The following is a 21,988-nucleotide window of genomic DNA, read 5'->3' as shown; positions in this document are numbered from 1 at the left end:
CAAGAGTTCAGAGGCAGTCACAGTTAACAGGTTCACATGCAGTGAGATTTAGATGAAATGGACCTTTTTCAGGGTCTGAGGAACAGAGCTGTATGAAGTATTAACAGTAAGCCAGCAGCACTGGATGTATTTTTCCAAGCCTAATTTTTGAAATTAGGACGGTCAAACGATTAAAAAAAATCACAATTCATCGCAAGATAAAAATAATCACAATTAATGGTCAATTTAATTGTATTGTTAAACAATAATAGAATACTATTTATTTAACTATTTTTGGATGTTTTCTCCATTTTCAAATATATTGATTTCAATTACAACACAGAAATCAAAGTGTATAGTGCTGTTATTTTTTATTACAAATATTTTCATTGTAAAAAAAGACAAAAGAAATAGTATTTTTCAAAAAAAGCAGCAGAGAATTCTGTGGCACCTTATAGACTAACAGAAGTTTTGGAGCGTGAGCTTTCGTATTTTTCAATTCACTTCATACAAGTACTGCAGGGCAATCTCTTTATTGTGAAAGTGAATCTTACAAATGTAAATTAAAAAAATTTATATAACTGCACTGAAAGAGCCTACAAGCCCACTCAGTCCTACTTCTTGTTCAGCCAATCACTAAAACAAACAAGTTTGTTTACATTTATGGGAGATAATGCTGCCCTCTTCTTATTTACATCACCTGAAAGTGAAAACAGGCGTTTGCATGGCGCTGTGGTAGCCGATGTTGCAGATACGCTAAACATTTGTATGTCCCTTTATGCTTCGACCACCATTCCAGAGGACATGCATCCATGCTGATGATGGGTTCTGCTTGGTAACGATCCAAAGCAGTGTGGACAGAGGCATGTTCATTTTCAACATCTGAGTCAGAAGCCACCAACAGAATGCTGATTTATTTTTTTGGATGGTTCAGATTCTGTAGTTTCTGCATCAGAGTGTCTTTTAAGACTTCTGAGAGCATGTTTCATACCTTGTCCCTCTCAGATTTTGAAAGGCACTTCAGATTCTTAAACCTTGGGTCAAGTGCTGTAGCTATCTTTAGACATCTCATATTGGTTCCTTCTTTGCATTTTGTCAAATCTGCAGTGAAAAATGTTCTTAAATTAAACAACATGTGCTGGATCGTCATCTGAGACTGTGCTAACATGAAATACATGGCAGAATACGAGTAAAACCACAGAGGAGACATGTAATTCTCCCCAAGGAGTTCAGTTACAAATTCAATTAACATATTTTTCAACAAGCGTCATCAGCATGGAAGCATGTCCTTTGGAATGGAGGCTGAAGCATGAAGGGGCATATGACTATTTAGCCTGGATTGGCTACAGGCATTGTCTTTGGTGTAAGAACTAGGGTACCACTTGATCTGGGGTAAATAAACTGATCTCTCGGGACTGGAAGCAACCTGAATATTTTGTAATTTTTGGTGTGAGGGACCATTTGTCACTAAATACAGCTTGCCTGGGTAACAAGATAGACTGGAGAATCTAAGACAACTGTCTGTGACTCCATGGCAAGACCGTTATAGTGATCCAGGAGTTCATATTGTTACTGGCTTGGTGAAACCTAATTACAGTACATACCCCCAGTTTGAGGTGTCTGGCAAGTTTTTGACAGTCTGCCCTGAGGTAGGCACCCACTGTCATAAGCCATTCCAGACAATTGGCATTGTCTTGGCAGGATTCACATGCCTCAGGGTCAGTTGAGTTTATAGTGCATAACCCCAGAGCTGTTAAAAGTATAGATTTGATAGTGAAAGTTTTTAAGGGTTAAAGTTTAGTCTGAATGAGTGAATCACAGTCACATGAGCGTCTTGATACAAAAGACCTGGAGCATTTGTGCTCACACAGGGGACTATCCTTTAAAAGGTAAACCCCAGATCAGGAACTGAGAGATTTGCTCATAAGCTTTGACCAAGTATCCAAAGGCCTTGCAGCCCCAGACATTGGAAGGAAACTGGCCAGACTGGAACACCTGCAAGCCTAGAAAGAATGTGAATGTGAAATAATGATGGTAGAGCTGTGGATCTGGGAACTGAGGCTGAGGAGAAAGCCAACCAATGACCCATGGAACATATGGCAGCAGTCAAAGCCAAGGCTGAAATGGAGGAGAAAGCCCACAGAACTAAAGATGCATGGAACAACTAGTGGCTGAGGAGAGAATTCACGCATTGCAGCTCAGATACTGGAGCAGCAAAAGCAGCAGCCTCAACCAGTTAGTCCATCTCCACTCAGCACCAAGGAGTGGGAGAAAGCTTGCCCCATTTATCAACAGACTGATTGTATTGTAAGAGACCTTTGAGAGACCATGTGGGGGCCACAAGATTCCAGAGGATACGTGTATGCCAATTCTTCTGACTAGATTAACTGGGAAACCAAGAGAAATTATTAATGATATGGAGGAGAGTGATGCTAAGGTGTATAAGACAGTTAAAGGAAATGTATTGAAAAGATTTAAGATCCCTGAGTCCTATTGACTGAAGTAAACAAATCTTAAGATGTTTGACAAAATCACTCATGTTGAATATGTGCATAATGACTAATGGGGTGAGGTTGAAGGGAACTATGAAAAACTGTTTGATATGAAGGTGCAAGAACAATTGCTGTGGATAGTCACTGATTAGGTACAAGTGGCCATCTGTGACAAAAAACCTTCCACGGTTTTGGAGGTGGCAGAAAATGTTGATGAATATATACGGAGACAGAGTGACAGTAGTATCTAGCTCTTCTATAGTGCTTTTCATCCAGCAATCTCAAAGTGCTTTACAAAGGTGGCCAGATTCATTATTCCCACTTTACAGATGGGGAAACAGGCACCAGGAGGAAAGTGACTTGCCTAAGGTCATCCAGCAAAGTAGTGGCAGAGCCAGGAATTGAACCCAAATCTCCTGAGTCACAGCCTGGTGCCTATCTACTAGGCAACACTGCCTCAAAGAAGGCAAACCTACCCAGCAAAACAAACCAGGGCTCTTATTGTGCAACTAATATAGCACTGACGCAGCAGTTTACACACATGCTATCAGGTGCAGAATTGGGTCCTAAGTGCCTACTCTCCTTATACCTAATGGACCCAATTCACCACTGTGTTAGACCATTTTTATGCTGGTATAACTCCACTGAACTGGCATAAAAGTGAAGAAAAGCTTTGGTGAATCAGGCCCAATCTATCCAATTTGCTACACAGAGGAGTGAGAGAGAGGAGTAGGAAGCCTTACAGATCATACAATCTCCATTATGATGACAAAAAATTCTTAAACTGCTTGAAGTCAAGATGAAAAATTAATTTAAGAAATGGATGCTTCTCAATAACATGTTGCCTGGGCTGGCATTAGACTTGCTGGCACCTGGAGCAAAAGCTGAAACCTGAGCCCCACTGCCCAGGACCAAAGCCCAAGGGCTTCAGACCTGGTGCCAGGGCTCAGGTTACAGGCCCCCTGCCTGGGGCTGAAGCTCTTGGGATTCAGCTTCCCACCCCTGCCCAGGGCAGTGGGGCTTGTGCTTTGGCACCCCTTTGGCCCAGGGTAGCAGGGCTCAGGCTTCAATCCCCCATCCTGGGGTCGTGTAGTAATTTTGGTTGTCAAAAGGAGGTTACAGTGCAATGAAGTTTGAGAACCCCTGACACATAAATAAACTGGGTGCCATCTGCTGGTGCCTAAGAGTGTTCAAATGCCACATAGTTTATGATGGACCACCAACAAACAGAAGCTTTTAAAATGCTTGTATTTTGAGTGAAGGTAAATTAACTGTTCAGTTATTTACCTCCTTAAAAGCAGTAATGTTAACAAGTTGAGTGACTTCAAATTAAGATGAACTTGGTGCTCAATTGCGTGACTGGGAATCAGATCTGGGTCTATTCGTAGCTCTTTTCCAGTGTGACCGTAGGCGCTCCATATCTCTGAGTGGGAGTTTCACAATTTGTAAAATGGGAATAATGCACACCAGTCGGACAATGGTGGCGTGAGGGCTAACTCAATGTTTTACAACACTCAGACTCCAAGTAATGTAATTAAATAGAAATAACCTAGGTAAAGTGAACGAATTCATGCCAGTCTGTCTGTCTGTCACTATCAATGACAAGACCTCCTCTCTATTAAAGACTACACTGGTACAAGCTGACTCAGTCACTGATGATCAGTGGTATATTCTTCTCCCATTTACCACTAAAAGGACAGCAGACATATAAGCAAACAATATCAGTGAATGATTTGTTTATTTCTTAAAATACAGCTGCATATTTTAGATTTGCTGAAGCACTGTAATTAGCAATTTAACAGTTTGTAGAATAAGAATTTTTTTCCTTGTATTTTTCTCCTCCAGAATTACAGCTCTTCAATTCCAGTTCCAAACTGCTGTGTCAGGGATGGTCTAGATAATACTTAGTCTTGCATCAGTGCAGGGGACTGGATTAGATGACCTACTGAGGTCCCTTCCAGTCCTACATTTCTACAATTCTATGTCTTTCACCTGTGGTACAGCTCCTTCTTCCTTCCAACGCTCAAGGGATCCCAGGTGGGGCAACACTGTCAGGTTACAAAATCTGTGATCCAGGCATTGAGGGGCCCAGTCAAATGTGCATCTTCAGAAAGGTTATTTTTTTCTTGTGTGATTACCTTTTCTTGTCCATGGGCCTCCCATAGCTATGACTAGCCTTCGCTAGGAGGGCAGAAACAAAGCACTCTAACACAAGCTAATCCTCTTTGGACAGGAGCAGAGCACATGCATGGAACTCCTGGATCCAAACCCATGATTTCTAAGGAGAAAATAATATTTTGCTTAGAAGTCTGGATAATTAGCAGCTTCTGGCTATAGTCCAGCATAAGAAGAAAAATGTCAACAGAGAGTGCCTTTACATCTCATTGGCAATTCTTAAAAAGTGCCCAATCCTAGCACAGCAAAAGCTCCCACTAAATTCATGTTTAATTTTAGTTTACTACCACTTCATTTACTGAGGCCACTAGAAGTCCTGGAAGATCTTGATGTAAGAACAGCTACAAATACTGATGCACAATTAGATTTATTTTTTTTAAAGCACCACTGCATATAATGATGTTCCTGAAACTAGTGATCTTTGAATATACCCACATTTCTACATTCTCCCAAAAGGTTTGAATAAATAGCAGGTAGTACATTTAAAAATAAAGTGAATAGCTGGTAGGAAAATACAGCAGAATTGCCCCACCCATAATCATATCATCCTCAGAAAGCAAATTGGACAAAAATAGTGTCATATTTAAACAAAGTGAAATCAGCATCCGTTTTTTTGTATCGAATTAAAAATTCTGGGCCATTGTCAATTATTTATTTAGCTGTGTTGTAGCTTTGTATTTATGTCACAGTACATTTATTGTATTTCAGACAATAAAATACATATGAGAAAATCATAGTACCACATTATGTACAAATGATAGCATGTTTATGTTTAGAAAATTTAGAGATTAGATGGGAAAAACTCGATAGATAGTTTGCTCAAAAGTAGACATCCGCACAAGAGCTAAGGCGTGACAGCAGAGCTAACTAGTACTAGAATTAACTAAAAACTAGCAACTACTAATCTGTAATCATTGTACCATAAGGATAAATCAAACTTCTACAGTGGCTATGGAATTCATTTGTTAATAATCCTTAACATTAGAAATAAACCTATTCTTTACGATACAAGAAGACTATGTTTTTCCTCATGTCAAATATTCGTACACACAGACTTAATTTACAATATACACCCACACATTCTATATGCACTACCCCTCATGTAATAGGGAAATCCATATGACAGATTGTAGGCCTGTAAGAAATTAATTTATGGTACATGATTAGTTGCCACACCTGTGCACTGTCCACTAATCTATATCTGGTTGGACCATTTTGAGCATTCTACACACACGTGGTAAAATCATTTCAACTGTTGTGCTTCAAATAGTTGACAAAAAATGAATTTATATGAGAAATATTTGTTTTGTCCCCTTCCCCACATTTGGAATGTTCTCCAAAACTACAGAGGCCCCAGGCCTAGGATGAGCAATATTTTCTTCTTGGTCAATGACTGGTTTAAGGTTTGATGTATAATACTGAAAAGGGCCAGAAATGGGACCATTACACAACTGAAAAGGGAAATACTAGGTTTCCCAATATGGGACACAGCACTCATTTTTGCTCTGAAAGATCTAAGAATGAGACTTTAAAGCTGTGAACAGTTTTGTGTCTAGAAAAGACATGAGTGAGCTTAAAGGTATTTTTAAAAATTTCTAAAATGTATTAGTTATAATATTCCTCTTCTTTGAGCCACCTGACTTTACAGGCAGATAGAGATTTAAAAAAAAAAACACATTTTTTGTATTTAAAGCTATCTGAAATACTTCTAAAATACTTTTTCTGTAAAAGATGTGGCATACATAGAATGTGTGCATATGTGGCATAAAGGTTTATCCGCAATTGGTTGGGATGACTTCTTAGGGTATGTCTACACTGAAATTAAAAGCCCATGGCTGGCCTGTGCCAGCTGATGTGGGCTCGTGAGGCTTGGGCTAAGGGCTGTTTAACAGCAGCGCAGATGATTGAGCTTGGGCTTGAGCCTGTGAGGTGGGAGGGTCTCACAGCTTGGGCCGCAACCTGAGTCCACATGTCTACAGCACAGTTAAATAGCCCTTAGTCCAAGCCCAAGTCAGCTGGCATAGGCCAGCCGCAGGTGTCTAATTGCAGTGAAGACATTCTCTTAAGCTTTACTACTTTAGATTTCCTCTATCTTCTTCACCACATAAAGGTGGTGTCTGTTTCTGTACACTTTTCCTTTACTATTAGACTTCATAACTGTCTACCTTAGGCTTCTGTAAAGTGCCCATCACTGTGGACCTGGGAATTAAATAATTCAAAATTTGCCTCAGAACACAAACACATACTCTTATAAACATTAAATTAGCAATGAAAAAAGTAGTATCACAAGTACAAAATGAAATGAGATTGGAAATACTGAATGAACTCAGGGTAATGTGTTTGTAACTAAATCCTTTCCATCACCAATTTTAAAATGTGTATTCAATTTGACATCATTTTCTTGATGGTACAATAGCAATACTGAAATTATTTTTATTATATTCAATGTATAGTACTTTATAAAAACATAGCTTGTCTTCTTTTCACTTTTCATTCAGTTCCAGTCAAGGACAAAGTCATCTCGGCCATCTAAAATACAAACAGCCTGTGATGGACTAAGCAAGACACACAAGTATCAACATGTAAACAATTTCAAATAATAAAAATCCTTGTGAAAAGATATAGCAAACAAACTGCGCCTGTGGCCATACAAAATGAATAAAAGTGTGTTTAAAATTCCAAAGAGTATTTAGGGTAAATTTTTCAAAAATGCTTAAGAGCTTAAGGCCTGGTACATACAAGAAAATTAGGATGGTTTACCTAAGTTGGTCAGGAGTATGAAAAATCCACCCCACTGAGTGGTGTTGTTAAGCCGACCTAAATGCCCATGTAGACAGTGCTAGGTTGACTGAAGACTTCTTTCACTGACCTACCTATCACCTCTCTGTCAATGGGAGAATCCCTCCCATTGGCATAGGTAGTATCTACACTGTAGCCCTACAGTGGTACAGCTGTACCATTGTAGCGTTTTAAATGTAGACAAGCCCTTAGTCTCTTTTTCAAAAGGGTTTTGGACCCAGAATTTCAAAGGTGTTTAGGTGCTTAAAGAAGCAGATTGGATTTAAAAATCTCACTAGTGCAGTAGTTCTCAACCAGGGTCGGTGCAACCCGTTAGGCAACCTAGGCACTTGCCTAGGGCACTAACATTTGGGGGGTGGCGACCGCAGCGGCCAGGTCTTCAGCTGCTGCGGTCGTCGGTGGTATTTTGGGGGCGGGTCCTTCCGCCGCCTTTGTCGGGGGCGCCATTTTGGGGGCGGAACCTTCCGCCGCCTAAGTGCCAAAAAGGCTGGCGGCGCTCCTGTTCTCAACTGTTACATCTGGGCCACAGGTTGAAAACCACAGCACATTACCCTCTAACCTTCCCCTCCCCACCCCCACCCCCCTATATCCAACACCTCCACCCAGAGACCCTCCACAGAGTGGGGCCCGGAGCAGAGCTCTGGTGGGGAACTGGGAGGCCTTCAGCACACAGGCTGGGCTATTTCCTCAAACTACAATCTATAGTATTTACAGACTAGAGTTGATTAATGTAGATTCCTTGTGGCAGTTTTTACTGACATCTATGGTACAATCATTAGTCTGACTATGAGTTAATATTTTTACTCATCGTTCAGTGATGACATTATATAGAGAGGTTTTCATAAAGAAGATGACTAGGCCACATGTAATCAGAAAAAACATCTAATTGCTGGTTAGCATTTACCTTGATTCACTCAAACTGTTTAAAATAAACGGTAGTATATTTGGAGAAACGAAAGAGAACATAAGTCTCTCCAATACTAATAAGCATTATATGACTAATGTAAAAGTTATGTTAGATAATCAGTTTTATGGAATTATTGCCTGGATTTTAGTGACAGTCTATGGGACTTAAAATATAAATATTATTATTAATAACAATAAAACAACAGATTCAGGATGTTCTATAATAGGGGTAGGCAACCTATGGCACGGGTGCTGAGTGGCACGCGAGCTGATTTTAAATGGCACTCACACTGCCTGGGTCCTGGCCACAGTCCAGGGGGCTCTGCATTTTAATTTAATTTTAATGAAGCTTCTTAAACATTTTAAAGCCTTGTTTACTTTACATAAAAATAAGCTTAGTTATATATTATAGACTATAGAAAGACTCCTAAAAATGTTAAAAGTATTACTGGCACATGAAACTTTAAATTAGAGTGAATAAATGAAGACTCAGCACACCACTTCTGAAAGGTTGCTGACCCTGTTCTATAACTTCCCAAAGATTTTTCAAACATCCATAGGAAAATGTTGCTCTCACTGTTATCGTACTTGCTGATATTAATTTCTTGCTTTAAATGCTTTATCATTTCTTTTGCTTTAAAAGACCAGTTGAAAGTCTCTGGGTCAAGATAAAGGGGGAAAAAATGGGGGCGGGGGGGGGGGTCTAGGGGTCTACCATAGACCATCAAATCAGGAGGAGGTGGCCGAGGCATTTCTAGAACAAGTGACAGAAATATCCAAAACACAACACCTAGTAGTAATGGAGGATTTTGACTAACCAGAGTTCAGTTGGAAAACACACAGTAATACACAAATTTCTTGGCATGTGCTGAGGACAACGTCATATTTTAGAAGGAGGAGGAAGTAACTGGGAGGCAGCAATTTTAGAGTTTATTCTGACTAACAGAGGAATTAGTTGAAAATCTGATGGTTGAAGGCCATTTGGCTGAAAATGGTCATGAAACAATAGATTATATAATTCTAAACAAATGAAGGGATGAGAGCAGTAGAATAAGTACAATGAATTTTTAAAAAAAAAGTCTTTAACAAATTCAGAGAACTGGTAGGTAAGGTCCCATGGGAAGAAAATCTAAGAGGAAAAGGAGTTCAGGCAGCTTCTCAAGAGACATTATTAAAGGCACAACAGCAAACTATCCCAAAGCAAAGGAAAGACAGGAAGAAGAGGCCAATATAGCTCTGTCAGGAGCTCTTTAATGACCTGAAAATGAAAAAGGAATCCTATAAAAATTGAAGACATGGACAAATTGCTAAAGATGAGAACAGAAAGGCTAAGGTTCAAAATGAGTTACACCTGGCAAGGAACATAAAAGGCAATATGAAGAGGTTCTATAAATACGTAAGGAGCAAAAAAGACAAAAGAATGTGAAGGGGAGCCATTTAGTGGAAGGAGAGCTAACAACAAAGAAATCCAAGAATGTTGAGGTGTTTAATGCCTATTTTGCTTCAGTGTTTACTAAAAAGGTTAATTGTGACCAGACACCTAACACAATTAATAACAACAATGGGGAAGGAACACAAGCCAGAACAGGGAAAGAACACATTAGAGTATATTTTAATAAATTAGTTGAATTCAAGTCATCATGGCCTGACCAAATTAACACGAGGAAACTTATGGAACTAGGTGAAGCAATCTCAGAACCAATTATCTTTAAGACCTCATGGAGGAAGGATGAAGTCCCAGAGGACTGGAGAAGGGCAAACATAGTAACTATCTTTAAAAAGGGGAACAAAGAGATGCTAGGGAATAACGGACTAGTCAGGCCATGCCTACACTGTGGGGAAAGCCACCTCCCCAAACGATAGTAGCAAGGTCAATGGAAGCATTCTTCCATTGACCTTGCTGCATTTACACTGTGGGTTAGGTCAGCACAGCTTCAGTGCTCAGGGGTATAGATTTTTCACACCTCCTGATGCCATAGGTATCTCAATCCAAACATTAAGTGCAGACCAGGCGTAAGACTAACTCCCATACCTGGGATGATACTGGGACAAATTATCAATCAATCAATTTGTAGGCACCTAGAGGATAATAGGGTGAAAAGCAACAGCCAACATGGATTTGTCAAGAGGAAATCATGCCAGATCACCTTATTTTCCTTCTTTTGCCAGAGTTACTGGACTAGTGGATGCAGGGGAGCAGTAGACGTGATTTATGTTGAATTTAGTAAGGCTTCTAACACAGTGCCACATGATGTTCTCAATTACGGAAATGTGGTGTAGATGAAATTACTATATAGTGAGCGCACAACTGTTCGGAAAATTCAAAGAGTGACTATCACTGATTCGCTGTCAAACTGGGGTGATGTATCCAGTGGGATCCACAGGCATCTGTCCTGAGTTTGGTACTATTCAATACTTTCATTAAAAATAACATGGATAATGGAGTGGAGATTATGCTTCTAAAATCTGTGGATGATACCAAGCAAGGAGGGATTGCTAGCACTTTGAAGAACAGGATTAAAATTGAAATCAACCTTGATAAATTGGAGAATTGGTCTGAAATCAACAAGACAACAGTGAATAAAGACAAGTGCAAAGTACTACACCCTAGAAGGAAAAAAATCAAACGCACAACTACAAAACAGGGAATAACTGACGAGGTGGTAATACTGCTGAACAGGATCTGCGGGTCATACTAGAGCACAAATTGAACAGGAGACAGCAATGTGATGAGGTTATGAAAAAGGTTAATATCATTCTGGGATGCATTAACAGGAATGTCACATGTAAGACAAAGGAGGTAATTCTGCTCCCCTCGGTACTAGGGAGGCCTCGGCTGGAGTTCTTTGTCCAGGTTCAGGTGCGGTTTTAGGAAATATGTCCAGAGGACAGCAACAAAATGATAAAATATTTAGAAAACCTGAACTACGAGGCATTAAAAAACTGGGTATGTTTAATCTTGAGAAAAGAACACAGAGTAGGGACCTGGTAACAGCTTTCAAATATGTTAAGGGCTGTTATAAAGAGGATGGTGATCGATTGTTCTCCACGTGCACTGAAGGTAAGACAAGAAGTAATGGGCTTAATCTGTGGCAAGGGAGATTTAGGTTAGATATCAGGAAAACCTTTCTAATTATAAGGATAGTTAAATACTGGAATAGTTTACCGAGGTTGTGGAATCCCCATCACTGCAGGTTTTTAAGAACAGATTAGACAAACACCTGTCAGGTATGGTCTAGGTCAGTGTTCCCCAAACTGGGGTTGCCACTTGTGTAGGGAGAGCCCACATGGGCCGGGCCGGTTTGTTTACCTGCCCCGTCTCCAGGTCTGGCCGATCATGGCTCCAGCTGGCCGTGGTTCGCTGCTCCAGGCCAATGGGAGCTGTTGGAAGTTGTGCGGGGTGAGGGACTTACTGGCCGCCGCTTTCAGCAGCCCCCATTGGCCTGCAGTGGCAAACCGCGGCCAATGGGAGCCGCGATTGGCTGGACCTGTGGACAAGGCAGGTAAACAAACCAGCCTGGCCCGGTCCATCAGGGGCTTCCCCTACACAAGTGGCGACCCCAGTTTGAAAAACACTGGTCTAGGTATATTTGATCCTGCCTCTGCGTCGAGAGGATTGACTAGATGACCTCTTGAGGTTCTTTCCAGACCTACATTTCCATGATTCTGTGGCTATACTATTACTGCTTAAAGGAAAACCTGTATTCACTCAGGGATTAGATGAATAAAGGTATGATGATATTAAGAGTATCAACAGGATCGTTAGCTTTATTTAACTTAGCAAAAAGATGAAGAGGTAACGATCACAGTTTCTAAGTAAATACATGGAGAGATTATTGATAGTAGGGGACTCTTTATTCTAGCAGAAAAAGGTTTAAGAAGTTCTAGCTGAAACTAGACAAATTCAGACTGGGAAAAAAAGCAAATATTTTTAACAATGAGGATAATTAATCAGTAGAGCAATTTACCTAGGAACATGGTAGATTCTCCATCTCTTAAAGTCTTTAAATCAAGACGGGACTTTTTTTTTTTTTAATTGCCCCAGCTCAGCCAGAAATTATGCTTTTAATGCAGAATGAAATTTTATGGTCTATGTTATGAAGGGGTTAGACTAAATGATCATAAAGGTCGCTTCTGGCCTTAAAAATCTATGTATCATTAATCCAGTTAACTATCTGTCATCCACTCCTTACCCAGGCAAAACTTCTCTTGGCTTCAGTGCCAGAGTAAACACTATAGAATCCAGTCCCTGCTTTGGGAGCTTAGGTTAACTAAACATTTATTTTTACCATCACCTGCAAAACAGATCCTGGATATAAAAACTATCTGCAAAACTATACTTAAAACAAGAAACATATCAGATGCAGTGGTTTTACTAGTAAAATCAGTGTTGATGATGATAGTAAGAAAATACTGGCATCAAAGGAGATAAGAACAGGATACTAAAATACCTAACAAAAATTGAAGAGAAAATAATCTGGGTCCAGAGCTTTCCATACAAATGATTAACATAAAGACCCTGGTCTTGCAATCGACCCCGTGCAGGTGCAAGGGTCTGCCCAAGGGGTATCCCACTGACTTCATTGGAAGTCTGACCCTGCAAAGTCTACTGCTGGATTGGGGCCTAAAATAATACAGCGTGGCAGTAGCTAAATATACATATGACAAAATACAAAACTGTCAGAACTGTAAGCAAGATATTTTCATGCTGCTTCATAGAATTTGGGAAGATACCAGTGATAAACAATTTGGAAAAAATATTGTTCTTATTTCAATGCTAGATAGGGATTGAAAACAGGACAGAACCTTGAGCTATGCATTCTCGGTCTCCGAATCAATGGCTGTTTATCAAGAGTCAGGTCAAGGACTGCTGCGTTTAATATGGTCAATGACTAAATTATTAATTCTTATCAGACCTAAAACATAGGAAGGGAACTCCTTTGCATGATGGGTGGAAAACTTCTCAACAAAATTTGTGATATGGATCATCAAGGAATATTCAAATAACTGCAACAGCCTCTTCATTAACACAAAGGGAGATTACTATACATCTTAATGTATTAAAAATGTTGGAATACAAAAATAAAGACAGAGTGGCTCCAAAATATATAAATGGAAAAGAGTGATTATCAGTTAGTTTAATAAACATCCTCTTGAGCCAATTCAATCCAAAGATTATGAGAAAGCTAAGGAAAATATCAAGCAGTTGAAGATGACATGGATGAAGACAATTTTCAGTTAAGTTATTGGGCTACAGACCAGCAATGAGATAACCAGTTTTTAACTCTTCACCCATTTTCTATATGACCACAGTGTTGTTGACAATTAAGGCATTTTTGCTTCTGGATACAATTTGTATGCTTCATTTTTTAATGAAGAATTTTTATGGTTACTACCTAATGTTTTTCCCTGAAGGCAGCAGTTAAGCAAAGTACCTCTGACTGTTTTACACTGACTGGGTAGGCAAGTGGAAAATTTAAAAACATGTGCTTATGTGAATTCCAAAACAAACATTTTCTTCCATAAATTAAAAAAAAAAAAGAAAAAGCTTCAGGATAGTACTCGTAATATCCGTAACCAGTATACAACCTTATGGTGTTGGTAACATTTATGTGCTCCGTCATTATATATTTATTTAGTAATGACTGTAATTGCTCTGTCCAAAATTAATTCATTTGGTTGTTAAAAGAAATATTTATGCAACACTGATGTCCTTGAGTGGGCCTCTGGATCTTCATGCATCAGCCTCTACTGCCTGGTCTAGAAAAACCTCAGCTGTCTTAACCAGAGCTGGTCCTGAGTGTTTTGTCACCTAGGATGGAAAATGCTTTTGGTCCTCCCTCCCTGCCCCAAAGACACAAGCAAAAATCAAAACAAAAACAACAAACAAACCTGTCAAGCAAAAAACAAAACAATGGGGATTTAGTGCTGTCTAATGTGATGACTTGGCACCCTGCATGTAGTTGCACAGGGCCACCACCCAAGGGGGACAGAGTGCCACACTGAGCATGCATGGCTTACATTTCCCTCACTGAAACTGTGCTGTAAAATTAAATGAAATATATCTGCATTTGCAGAGACAAAGTTCCGCCCTTCTCGGGTATGGCTGGGGAATGATTGGCAGACATTGCACCTTGCTGCAATGTGAGATTCCCCAAGGCAGTAGAGGCCGTGCTGGTGGTCACTACTCACCGAGAAGGATCACAGGCAGAAGTGCAGGCTCTGAAGCCTGGATTCCTGGGCATGGTCCAGTACCCAAATGAGGTACAAGGGGGGTGGGGAGGTTTCCCTAAAGCGACTACATCGAAACACTAAGAGATCTATAAAATGCTAAACTATAAAAACAGTTAAAAACTATTTACAAAGCTAAATCTAATTTTTATTTTGGAGGACGAAGCCAAAGCTACGGACACTGGAGGTTCCGACTCGGACCATGTGGTCGTGAGAAGGAAATGGAGAGATGGTTGGTCCATCCAGCCCTCTATACCCTCAGACCGAGGCAACAGGTGATCCAGGGTGCAAGCCAGACCAACAGACACTACTTTCAAATTCTCCAGCTCTGAGCACCTGGTGCATGTGTGTAACCCCACAGTGGAATACAAAAGAGGTACCATCACTTGAAGAACTCTAATTCTGAAGTTAATAAGGGCCTGGATGTGAGTTTTAGTGGTCTAGACAGACAGAAAAGGGTGATCTCAGAAATACTTAGGAGGCAGACATGATAAGATTTAGAAATAGCCTGGATGTGCAGAGTTGTTCCCCTCCTAAGCTGCAATGAAGTGCTGTTGGCACTTATAAGTCAGCAATGAATTCCAGCAGGGAAGTAAGTACCAGTGTTTCATTGGTAAGTGAAGTTTAAAAAAAGTGATGTCATGTTCCAACTTTTTCAGCAGGCTACAGTAAGAAGAGTATGGCAAAACCAACAGTAGCCTCCTAATTCAAGAACTGACACAGCATATGTACTGTACACTGTTCTTAATGGGGACATCACACTACGTTTTCGTCCGCAATGTAAAACTATATTGGAAAGATCTACTTACATTATATGAGTGGTCTAGCACTGTTAAAACTTGATTTGGATTTTCCTATATGAACGGGAATGTGTGTTTTTTTTAAAACCATAATTGGATAGTGCCAAGCAGTAACCAGATCCCCCGACACTGATTTTACATAGTTAGTGAAACCATTCTCCAAATAAAATTAGCTCAATCTTAGTGTGGAAAGGACATAATGGGCTGAGTACTCACAGCTTCGGGTGAAATCATTGGAAGCTGCAGCTGCTCAGCCACTCTGTAAACCCCTTGAATCTTGGCTTTTGAGGAAAAGATACTATCTATGGGAGGAATATTATCCTCTCATTCAAACCCATTGTAGACCTTCTGCAATCACCGTAGTTCTATTATTTACCGGGGAGCAAGCTGGAACCTTCTCCTCTGGCCTCGATGTCTCCTCTGGTCTTGATGTCCTCTACCTGGAGTGTGAAAGGGGAAATAAAATATTTTCCTCTTAACATTCAAGCAGGAAAATAACTTACTGATGACAGTATTTAATAAACAACCCACTGAGGTGTATTTTGAAAAAAGAACATTTTCCCCTCTGTTACTGCCACAACTCCTCACTTTTTCTTATTCTACATTCATTTCAAAATAGTTCAGTTGGTATTCAATGAAGGCCAACATTTTTTAAATTTAGGTGGCTAAAGTTAATGGTGGACTTGCTCTTCTTAAAGACACTATGCCAGTTATCTGCATAAATCTTCACTTTTAATACTAATACAGCCAATTACTTGGAACTGTAGATGGACATACAGTATGGTCCGCAGACTAGGTTGTACCAGTTAAGGAAAGGACAATGTGATACTGAGGACTTATCTACAGTTTTTGTATTCCTTTAATCTACATCTCAATTTTATCCTAAATGTGAGTAACACTGACATAAATAAGCACCTTTATGTCAGTACAACTGCACCAACTGTAGGGGATTGTAGTACCTAAACTATCTAGGCAAAACAGTATAAAAACTGTGTGAAGACCAGCCCTTACTTCAGTAATGAAGTACAATCAAATCTCATTGTCACTACAGTTCAAACTCTGTTAGCTGGAAGGATGTTTAAACAATTCTTGTGAGCAAGACATTACCATGATGGTGGCCTTGGCTAGTGTTGACAAGATCTAACTATGTCATAAAACATTTTACAAAATCATGCTATAAACTAAGGCCCTGCAGTACAGCTGTTGCATGTTCTGGAATGTGATTTGTTGAGTTTGCACACGTGAGTGTCTTAACTACCAGGCTATAGACTCATTCTCACTCGCTTTCCCTGGCTCAATGATGATTCACTGCCATTCATAGTGGCAATTCAGTTATTCACCTAGGATGTGGCAGATCCAAGTTCAAGTCCCTGCTCCAAAGACTACTTCATTATTTATAAAAAGTGGAAGAGCTTCAAGAGAATAAGAAAGGTCCATGCCAGAATATCCCATAGCCCAGTGGCTAGCACACTCTTCTACAATGAGGAAAGACCCAAGTTCAAATTCCTTCTCCACAGCAGGCAGGGGGGGAAACTGTACCTGGGTCTCCCACATCCCAGGTGAGTGCTGGTTAATAACCACTGGGATAAAGCTTATGAGGGAAGTGGACACTTCCTCATTTTGTGATCCTTGGCTTGCTTTTGTCAAAATGTCTGACAGTCACAGCAAAATTTTTCAACATTAACAAACAGTTTTGATGGTTTTGGCTAGGTCAAAACTATTTGATGAACTTGACACAAATTTGCAAAGAACTCCTTTAGTTGACCTGAAACTGCATTTTTCAGTGAATAAACTATTGAGACAAAAAATGTTGCCCAGCTCTACTCTCAATTCCCTTTCCCACATCTTTGGCTCTCTGAGGCAATGGCCTTTTCTGTTTCTTTAGACAAGCTTCCCAGTACCAGTGCAAGAGTCACTATGCATAATAAAATTGTATAGCCAGAGCCAGCCACAAATAAGACAGAAAGTTGTTGTGAATGCATAAAAGGTCAGACTGTGTATAACCCCTGTATGAATAAAAGAAAGATACTGAAGATTTTATATGCTGTTATGGAAGAGTTGAGTAATGGATGGATAAGTTTGATTTAGATTTTGTTAATTGTGTTTTGCACAGGAATAGAATTAAGGTTGTTTGAATAGTGGTTTGCATACTGATCAATGAGAATTTTTCTGTTTATTAGTAAGAGTACTGAAGTTAGTGACAGAATTGTTCACGTATCCTTCGCTTGTGATTTCCATAGTTCTCAGTGTTTTGTTTATTTTTAGTGATGTGTGGAAAGGTACAGTGTGTCCTGTTTTGAATCACATTTGCAATCTTAAAAATTAATGAAGTTTTGTTTGGAAATATGCGATGTGGCTCTGTCTACATGGAGCTAGAAACTCTGTTATCTAAACTGGTTTTATACATAGCTTAAAACTGGTTTAGGCTAACTTAGTTAAATGGGGTCAAACTATCTTTAAAGCAAATTTAGCAACAGCTTCAGTTTTAAACTGTGTGTTTTTTAAACAGTAAACTCAACAACAACAAAACAATACAGGTAGCACAATTCCCAACCCAGAGTAGATGGAGACCTAGGGTGCCCAAGATTTGTTCAACTAAATACTGCTTTGTGTACACTGTGGGAGCCTGCAGCTCACACCAAATATGTGAAAAACAGAGTAGCTTGTGGCTGAGTTTAGTATGGGGTGTGATCCACTGAGACTATTACTATCATCATGCAACATTCTCTCTTAAACTGAGCGATTGCTCTCAGATCAGGATGGTGCATTGCTTGCTGGGACCCATAGTTTCCATTAGCTACATTTCTAAACTCAAGAGGAGGGCAGTTAGCTACCTTCAGTTCAGGACTCTATGGGTATGTCTACACAGCAATTAGACACCAGCCGCTGGTCCGTGCCTGCTGACTCGGGCCTGTGACATAGGTGCTGACTCCGTGGGTTCTCTGAGGCTGGAGCATCCACGGGGAAAAATTAGTGGGTGCTCTGTACCCACTGGCAGCCAAGCTCCCCTCCCCGCCTCTGCCTCCTCCCCTGAGTGCTCCGTGTCCCTGCTTCTCCACCTACTTCCCAGTGCTTGCTGCCGCAAAACAGCTGTTTCGTGGCATAACAAGCTCCGGGATGGGGGAGGGAGGAAGGAGGAGCGGGAACATGGCACAGTCAAGGGAGGAGGCAGGGAAGAGGTGGGGCTGGGGCGGGGACTTTGGGGAAGGCGTTGGAATGGGGACGGGGCAAGGGTGGGGTCAGGGGAATGCCAGGGACAGAGGAGGGTTGAGCACCCACCAGTGCCAGCAGGAGTCTGTACCTATGGCTCGTGGGGCTCAGGCTGTGGGGCTGTTTCATTGCTGCGTAGCCTTTGGACTTGGACTGGAGCCCAGGCTTTAGGACCCTTTGAGATGGGAGGGTCCCAGAGCTTAGGCTCCAGTGCAGGCACAGAAGTCTACACAGTAAGGAAACATCCCTGGAGACTGAGTCAGCTGGCACAGGCCAGCTGCGGATGTTTAATTGCTGTGTAGACATATCTGTGAGCTGCAATTTTAGCACCTGAATTATACTTATTGTATAACTGTATATTCAACACAAATCTGCAAACATGGGATTTAAAACTAGACTGGACAATACAATAGAACATGTACTGCAGGGAAAACCCCTACGTGTAGGAAGAGAGACTGAATGGATTCAATAGGTATTGTATAGAACAGGGGTAGGCAACTTATGGCACGGGTGCTGAAGGCAGAGCGCGAGCTGATTTTCAGTGGCACTCACACTGCCTGAGTCTTGGCCACCGGTCCAGGGGGCTCTGCATTTTAATTTAATTTTAAATGAAGCTTCCTAAACATTTAAAAAACCTTATTTACTTTACATGCAATAGTTTAGTTATCTATTATAGACTTATAGAAAGAGACCTTCTAAAAACATTAAAATGTATTACTGGCACATGAAACCTTAAATTAGAGTGAATAAATGAAGACTCAGCACACCACTTCTGAAAGGTTGCCAACCCCTGATATAGAGGAAAGATGGTGCTGTGGTTTGAGCGCTAGCCTGTGCTTTTGGGAGACCTGGGTTCAAATCCATGCTCCATTACAGACTCCCTGTGTAACCCTGGACAAGCCACTTAGTCTCTTTGTGCCTTAGTTCATTTTATAGGTGGGATAACACAGGAGTGTTTTGAGATTAAAGATTATGAGGCACTTCTATGCTATGCTTAATAACTTTATTTACTTACTGTAGGCAGAAATGGGTCTTCAGGAGGGTGTGAATGAAGAGACAATGATAGTGTATTAGCTATAAATGCATACACACAAGGGAGCTGAATTAAGGTTGACTATACCATGCATGTGCCATCCCCAAAGAGCAACTAAGCATGCTTCCTCCAGCCTAGGACTGCAGGAGTAAAGCTTGACTTTCCCTGTAATGGCTGCCCTGGGCCAGGAGTAGGGCACTAGAACTGAGAGCAGTGAGTCTGTCTCTCCTGTTCTAACAGTCACGCCCTGTTGCCACCCAGACAGCGTGGAGAGGGACTACAGATGATTATTCAAACTCAGAGTAGACAAAAATCAGATGGAGGGATGGACAGGAGTAGATTGAGATAAGGAGTCTGGTGAGCCTGGGACTTGGGGGGCATGAAAGGGTGAGAACTGTGACTGTTTTAGCTAGAAGGCTGGGAGGAAAGGCTAGGAATATCAGGGGAAGGGAGATTAGGATTGATTGGGCAAGGAGACTGAGACTGGGTGTGGGGAGGAGGAAAGACTGGAAGTGAGAGGGAGATTCGGACTCAGATAGCGAGTTTGTAGAGGAAGACTAGAACTGGTGAGGCAAAAAGACAGGGAAAAGAAGCCCGAGGACTGGGACTGGGTAGGTAAGGGGAATGGGACAAGAAGCCTGGATGGGGAAGGAACAAGAGCACTCTTCCCTCCCTCCAGAGCCTGGAATGGCACCCAACATTCTTGACTCTCACCATTTCTCTGCTGTCGGCAAATATCTGTGAAACCCACTGGCAAAATGTATATCTCATCCCTCTAGTGCTGTTCCACACAGAGGATGACAAGCTGCTCTTTAAAAAAGGGAAGGAGGAGGATCTGGGAAACTGCAGACCAGTCAGCCTCACCTCAGTCCCTGGAAAAATCATGAAGCAGGTCCTCAAGGAATCAATTTTGAAGCACTTAGAGGAGAGGAAACTGATCAGGAACAGTCAGCATGGATTCACCAAGGGCAAGTCATGCCTGACTAACCTGATTGCCTTCTATGACGAGATAACCAGCTCTGTGGATATGGGGAAAGCAGCAGAGGTGATATACTTTGACTTTAGCAAAGCTTTTGATATGGTTTCCCACAGTATTCTTGCCAGGAAGATAAAAAAGTATGGACTGGATGAATGGACTATAAGGTGGATAGAAAACGGGCTAGATTGTTGGGCTCAATGGGTAGTGACTAACAGCTCAAGGTTTAGTTGGCAGCCGGTATCAAGCCGAGTGCCCCAAGGGTTGATTCTGGGGCCGGTTTTGTTCAATATCTTCATTAATGATCTGCAGGATGGCATGGATTGCACCATCAGAATTCTCAATGACACTAAACTGGGAGGAGTGGGTAGGTATGCTGGGAGGGTAGGGATAGGATCACAAGGGACCGTAGAACAAATTCAGCAGGTATTAGGCAAAACGAAATCTAGAATGAGGTGTCAACAAGGAGCAAGTGGCAGAGTCGGCATGGCGACTTAGGGATGGAAGGAGATCGTCATAACACTGCGTACAGAGCGTAGGGGAGAGGAGGGCTAGGCAGACAGTTCTCCGCAGAAAAGGACCTAGGGGTATACAGTGGAAGAAGAAGGATGGATAATAGTCAGTGATGCCTCTGCTTGCCAAGCAAAGCTAATGGCATTTTGGCTGTAATAAGTAGCGAGTACTGCCAGCAGAATCAATGGGACGTGATCATTCCCTCTATTCAGCCATTGGTCGAAGGCCTATCTGGAAGTACTGTAGTTCAGCTTGGGGCCCCTCACTCCAAAGAAAAAGCTGTGGGAAAAATTGGAAAGAATCCAGTGCAAGGGCACAAAAATGATTCAGGGGGCTGGAAATCCTGATTTTGCAGTAGAGGACTGAGGGAACTGAGGGATATTTAGTCTGCAGAAAGAGAGACTGAGGGGATTTGACCAATGCTTCGACTATGACGGGTTTCCAGAGGAGATGGCGACTGTTCTTCGTGGTACGAGATGAAGAAACAAGGAGGAATGGTTACAAGGGGGCGTGGGGGAGGTTTAGGTGGAATTAGACTTTTGTTCAACTAAGATGCTGTGGTGAGCCAATTGGCAATGGGGTTACATCTAGAGTGGTGGTACTTCGAGAGTTTTTAGGTCAGGCGGGCAAGGGGCTGGGAGAGGGGAGAATTGGTTCTGCATTTGAGCAGGGGATGGGTTAGATGGACCCTGAGGTTCCTTTCCAACCTTGATATTCTATGATTCTTGCTATCAGATATGCCATTAGCTCAAGAGGCAAAGGTGTGAGTGGTGGGACTAAAGGTTCCGACTCTGCTGATGACCATGTGGGTGTCTATATAATGCCACATGATGGAATTTTTGTTGTCTGCAGTTTTTTTTTTAAACTGACATTA

At 41.3% G+C, this 21,988-nt stretch overlaps 1 protein-coding gene across 7 annotated transcripts in view; it reads right to left on the bottom strand.

Moving 5' to 3' along the window:
* Positions 1 to 486: 486 nt before the first annotated feature.
* The window catches only part of FAM120B (family with sequence similarity 120 member B), a 95,627-nt gene continuing 74,125 nt past the window's right edge, over positions 487 to 21,988 (bottom strand). For 3 of the 7 annotated variants that reach the window (XM_075064134.1, XM_075064133.1, XM_032786248.2), the window contains exons 10-11: positions 15,759 to 15,822; positions 5,285 to 7,175 (exon numbers count right to left, since the gene is read on the bottom strand). In XM_075064134.1, coding sequence (XP_074920235.1) covers positions 7,163 to 7,175; positions 15,759 to 15,822 — 77 coding nt within the window. In that variant the 3' untranslated portion in view covers positions 5,285 to 7,162. Of the gene's footprint in view, positions 1,081 to 5,284; positions 7,192 to 15,758; positions 15,823 to 21,988 lie in introns of those variants that run through there. The other 4 variants (XM_075064131.1, XM_075064130.1, XM_075064132.1 and 1 more) reach the window with 2 other exon arrangements.

This window comes from Chelonoidis abingdonii, chromosome 3 (genome assembly GCF_003597395.2).
Source record: "Chelonoidis abingdonii isolate Lonesome George chromosome 3, CheloAbing_2.0, whole genome shotgun sequence".
In the NCBI taxonomy this organism is placed as follows: domain Eukaryota; kingdom Metazoa; phylum Chordata; order Testudines; family Testudinidae; genus Chelonoidis; species Chelonoidis abingdonii.
The sequence above is the reverse complement of the archived record's forward strand: the minus strand, read 5'-3'. Positions and strand labels throughout refer to the sequence as shown.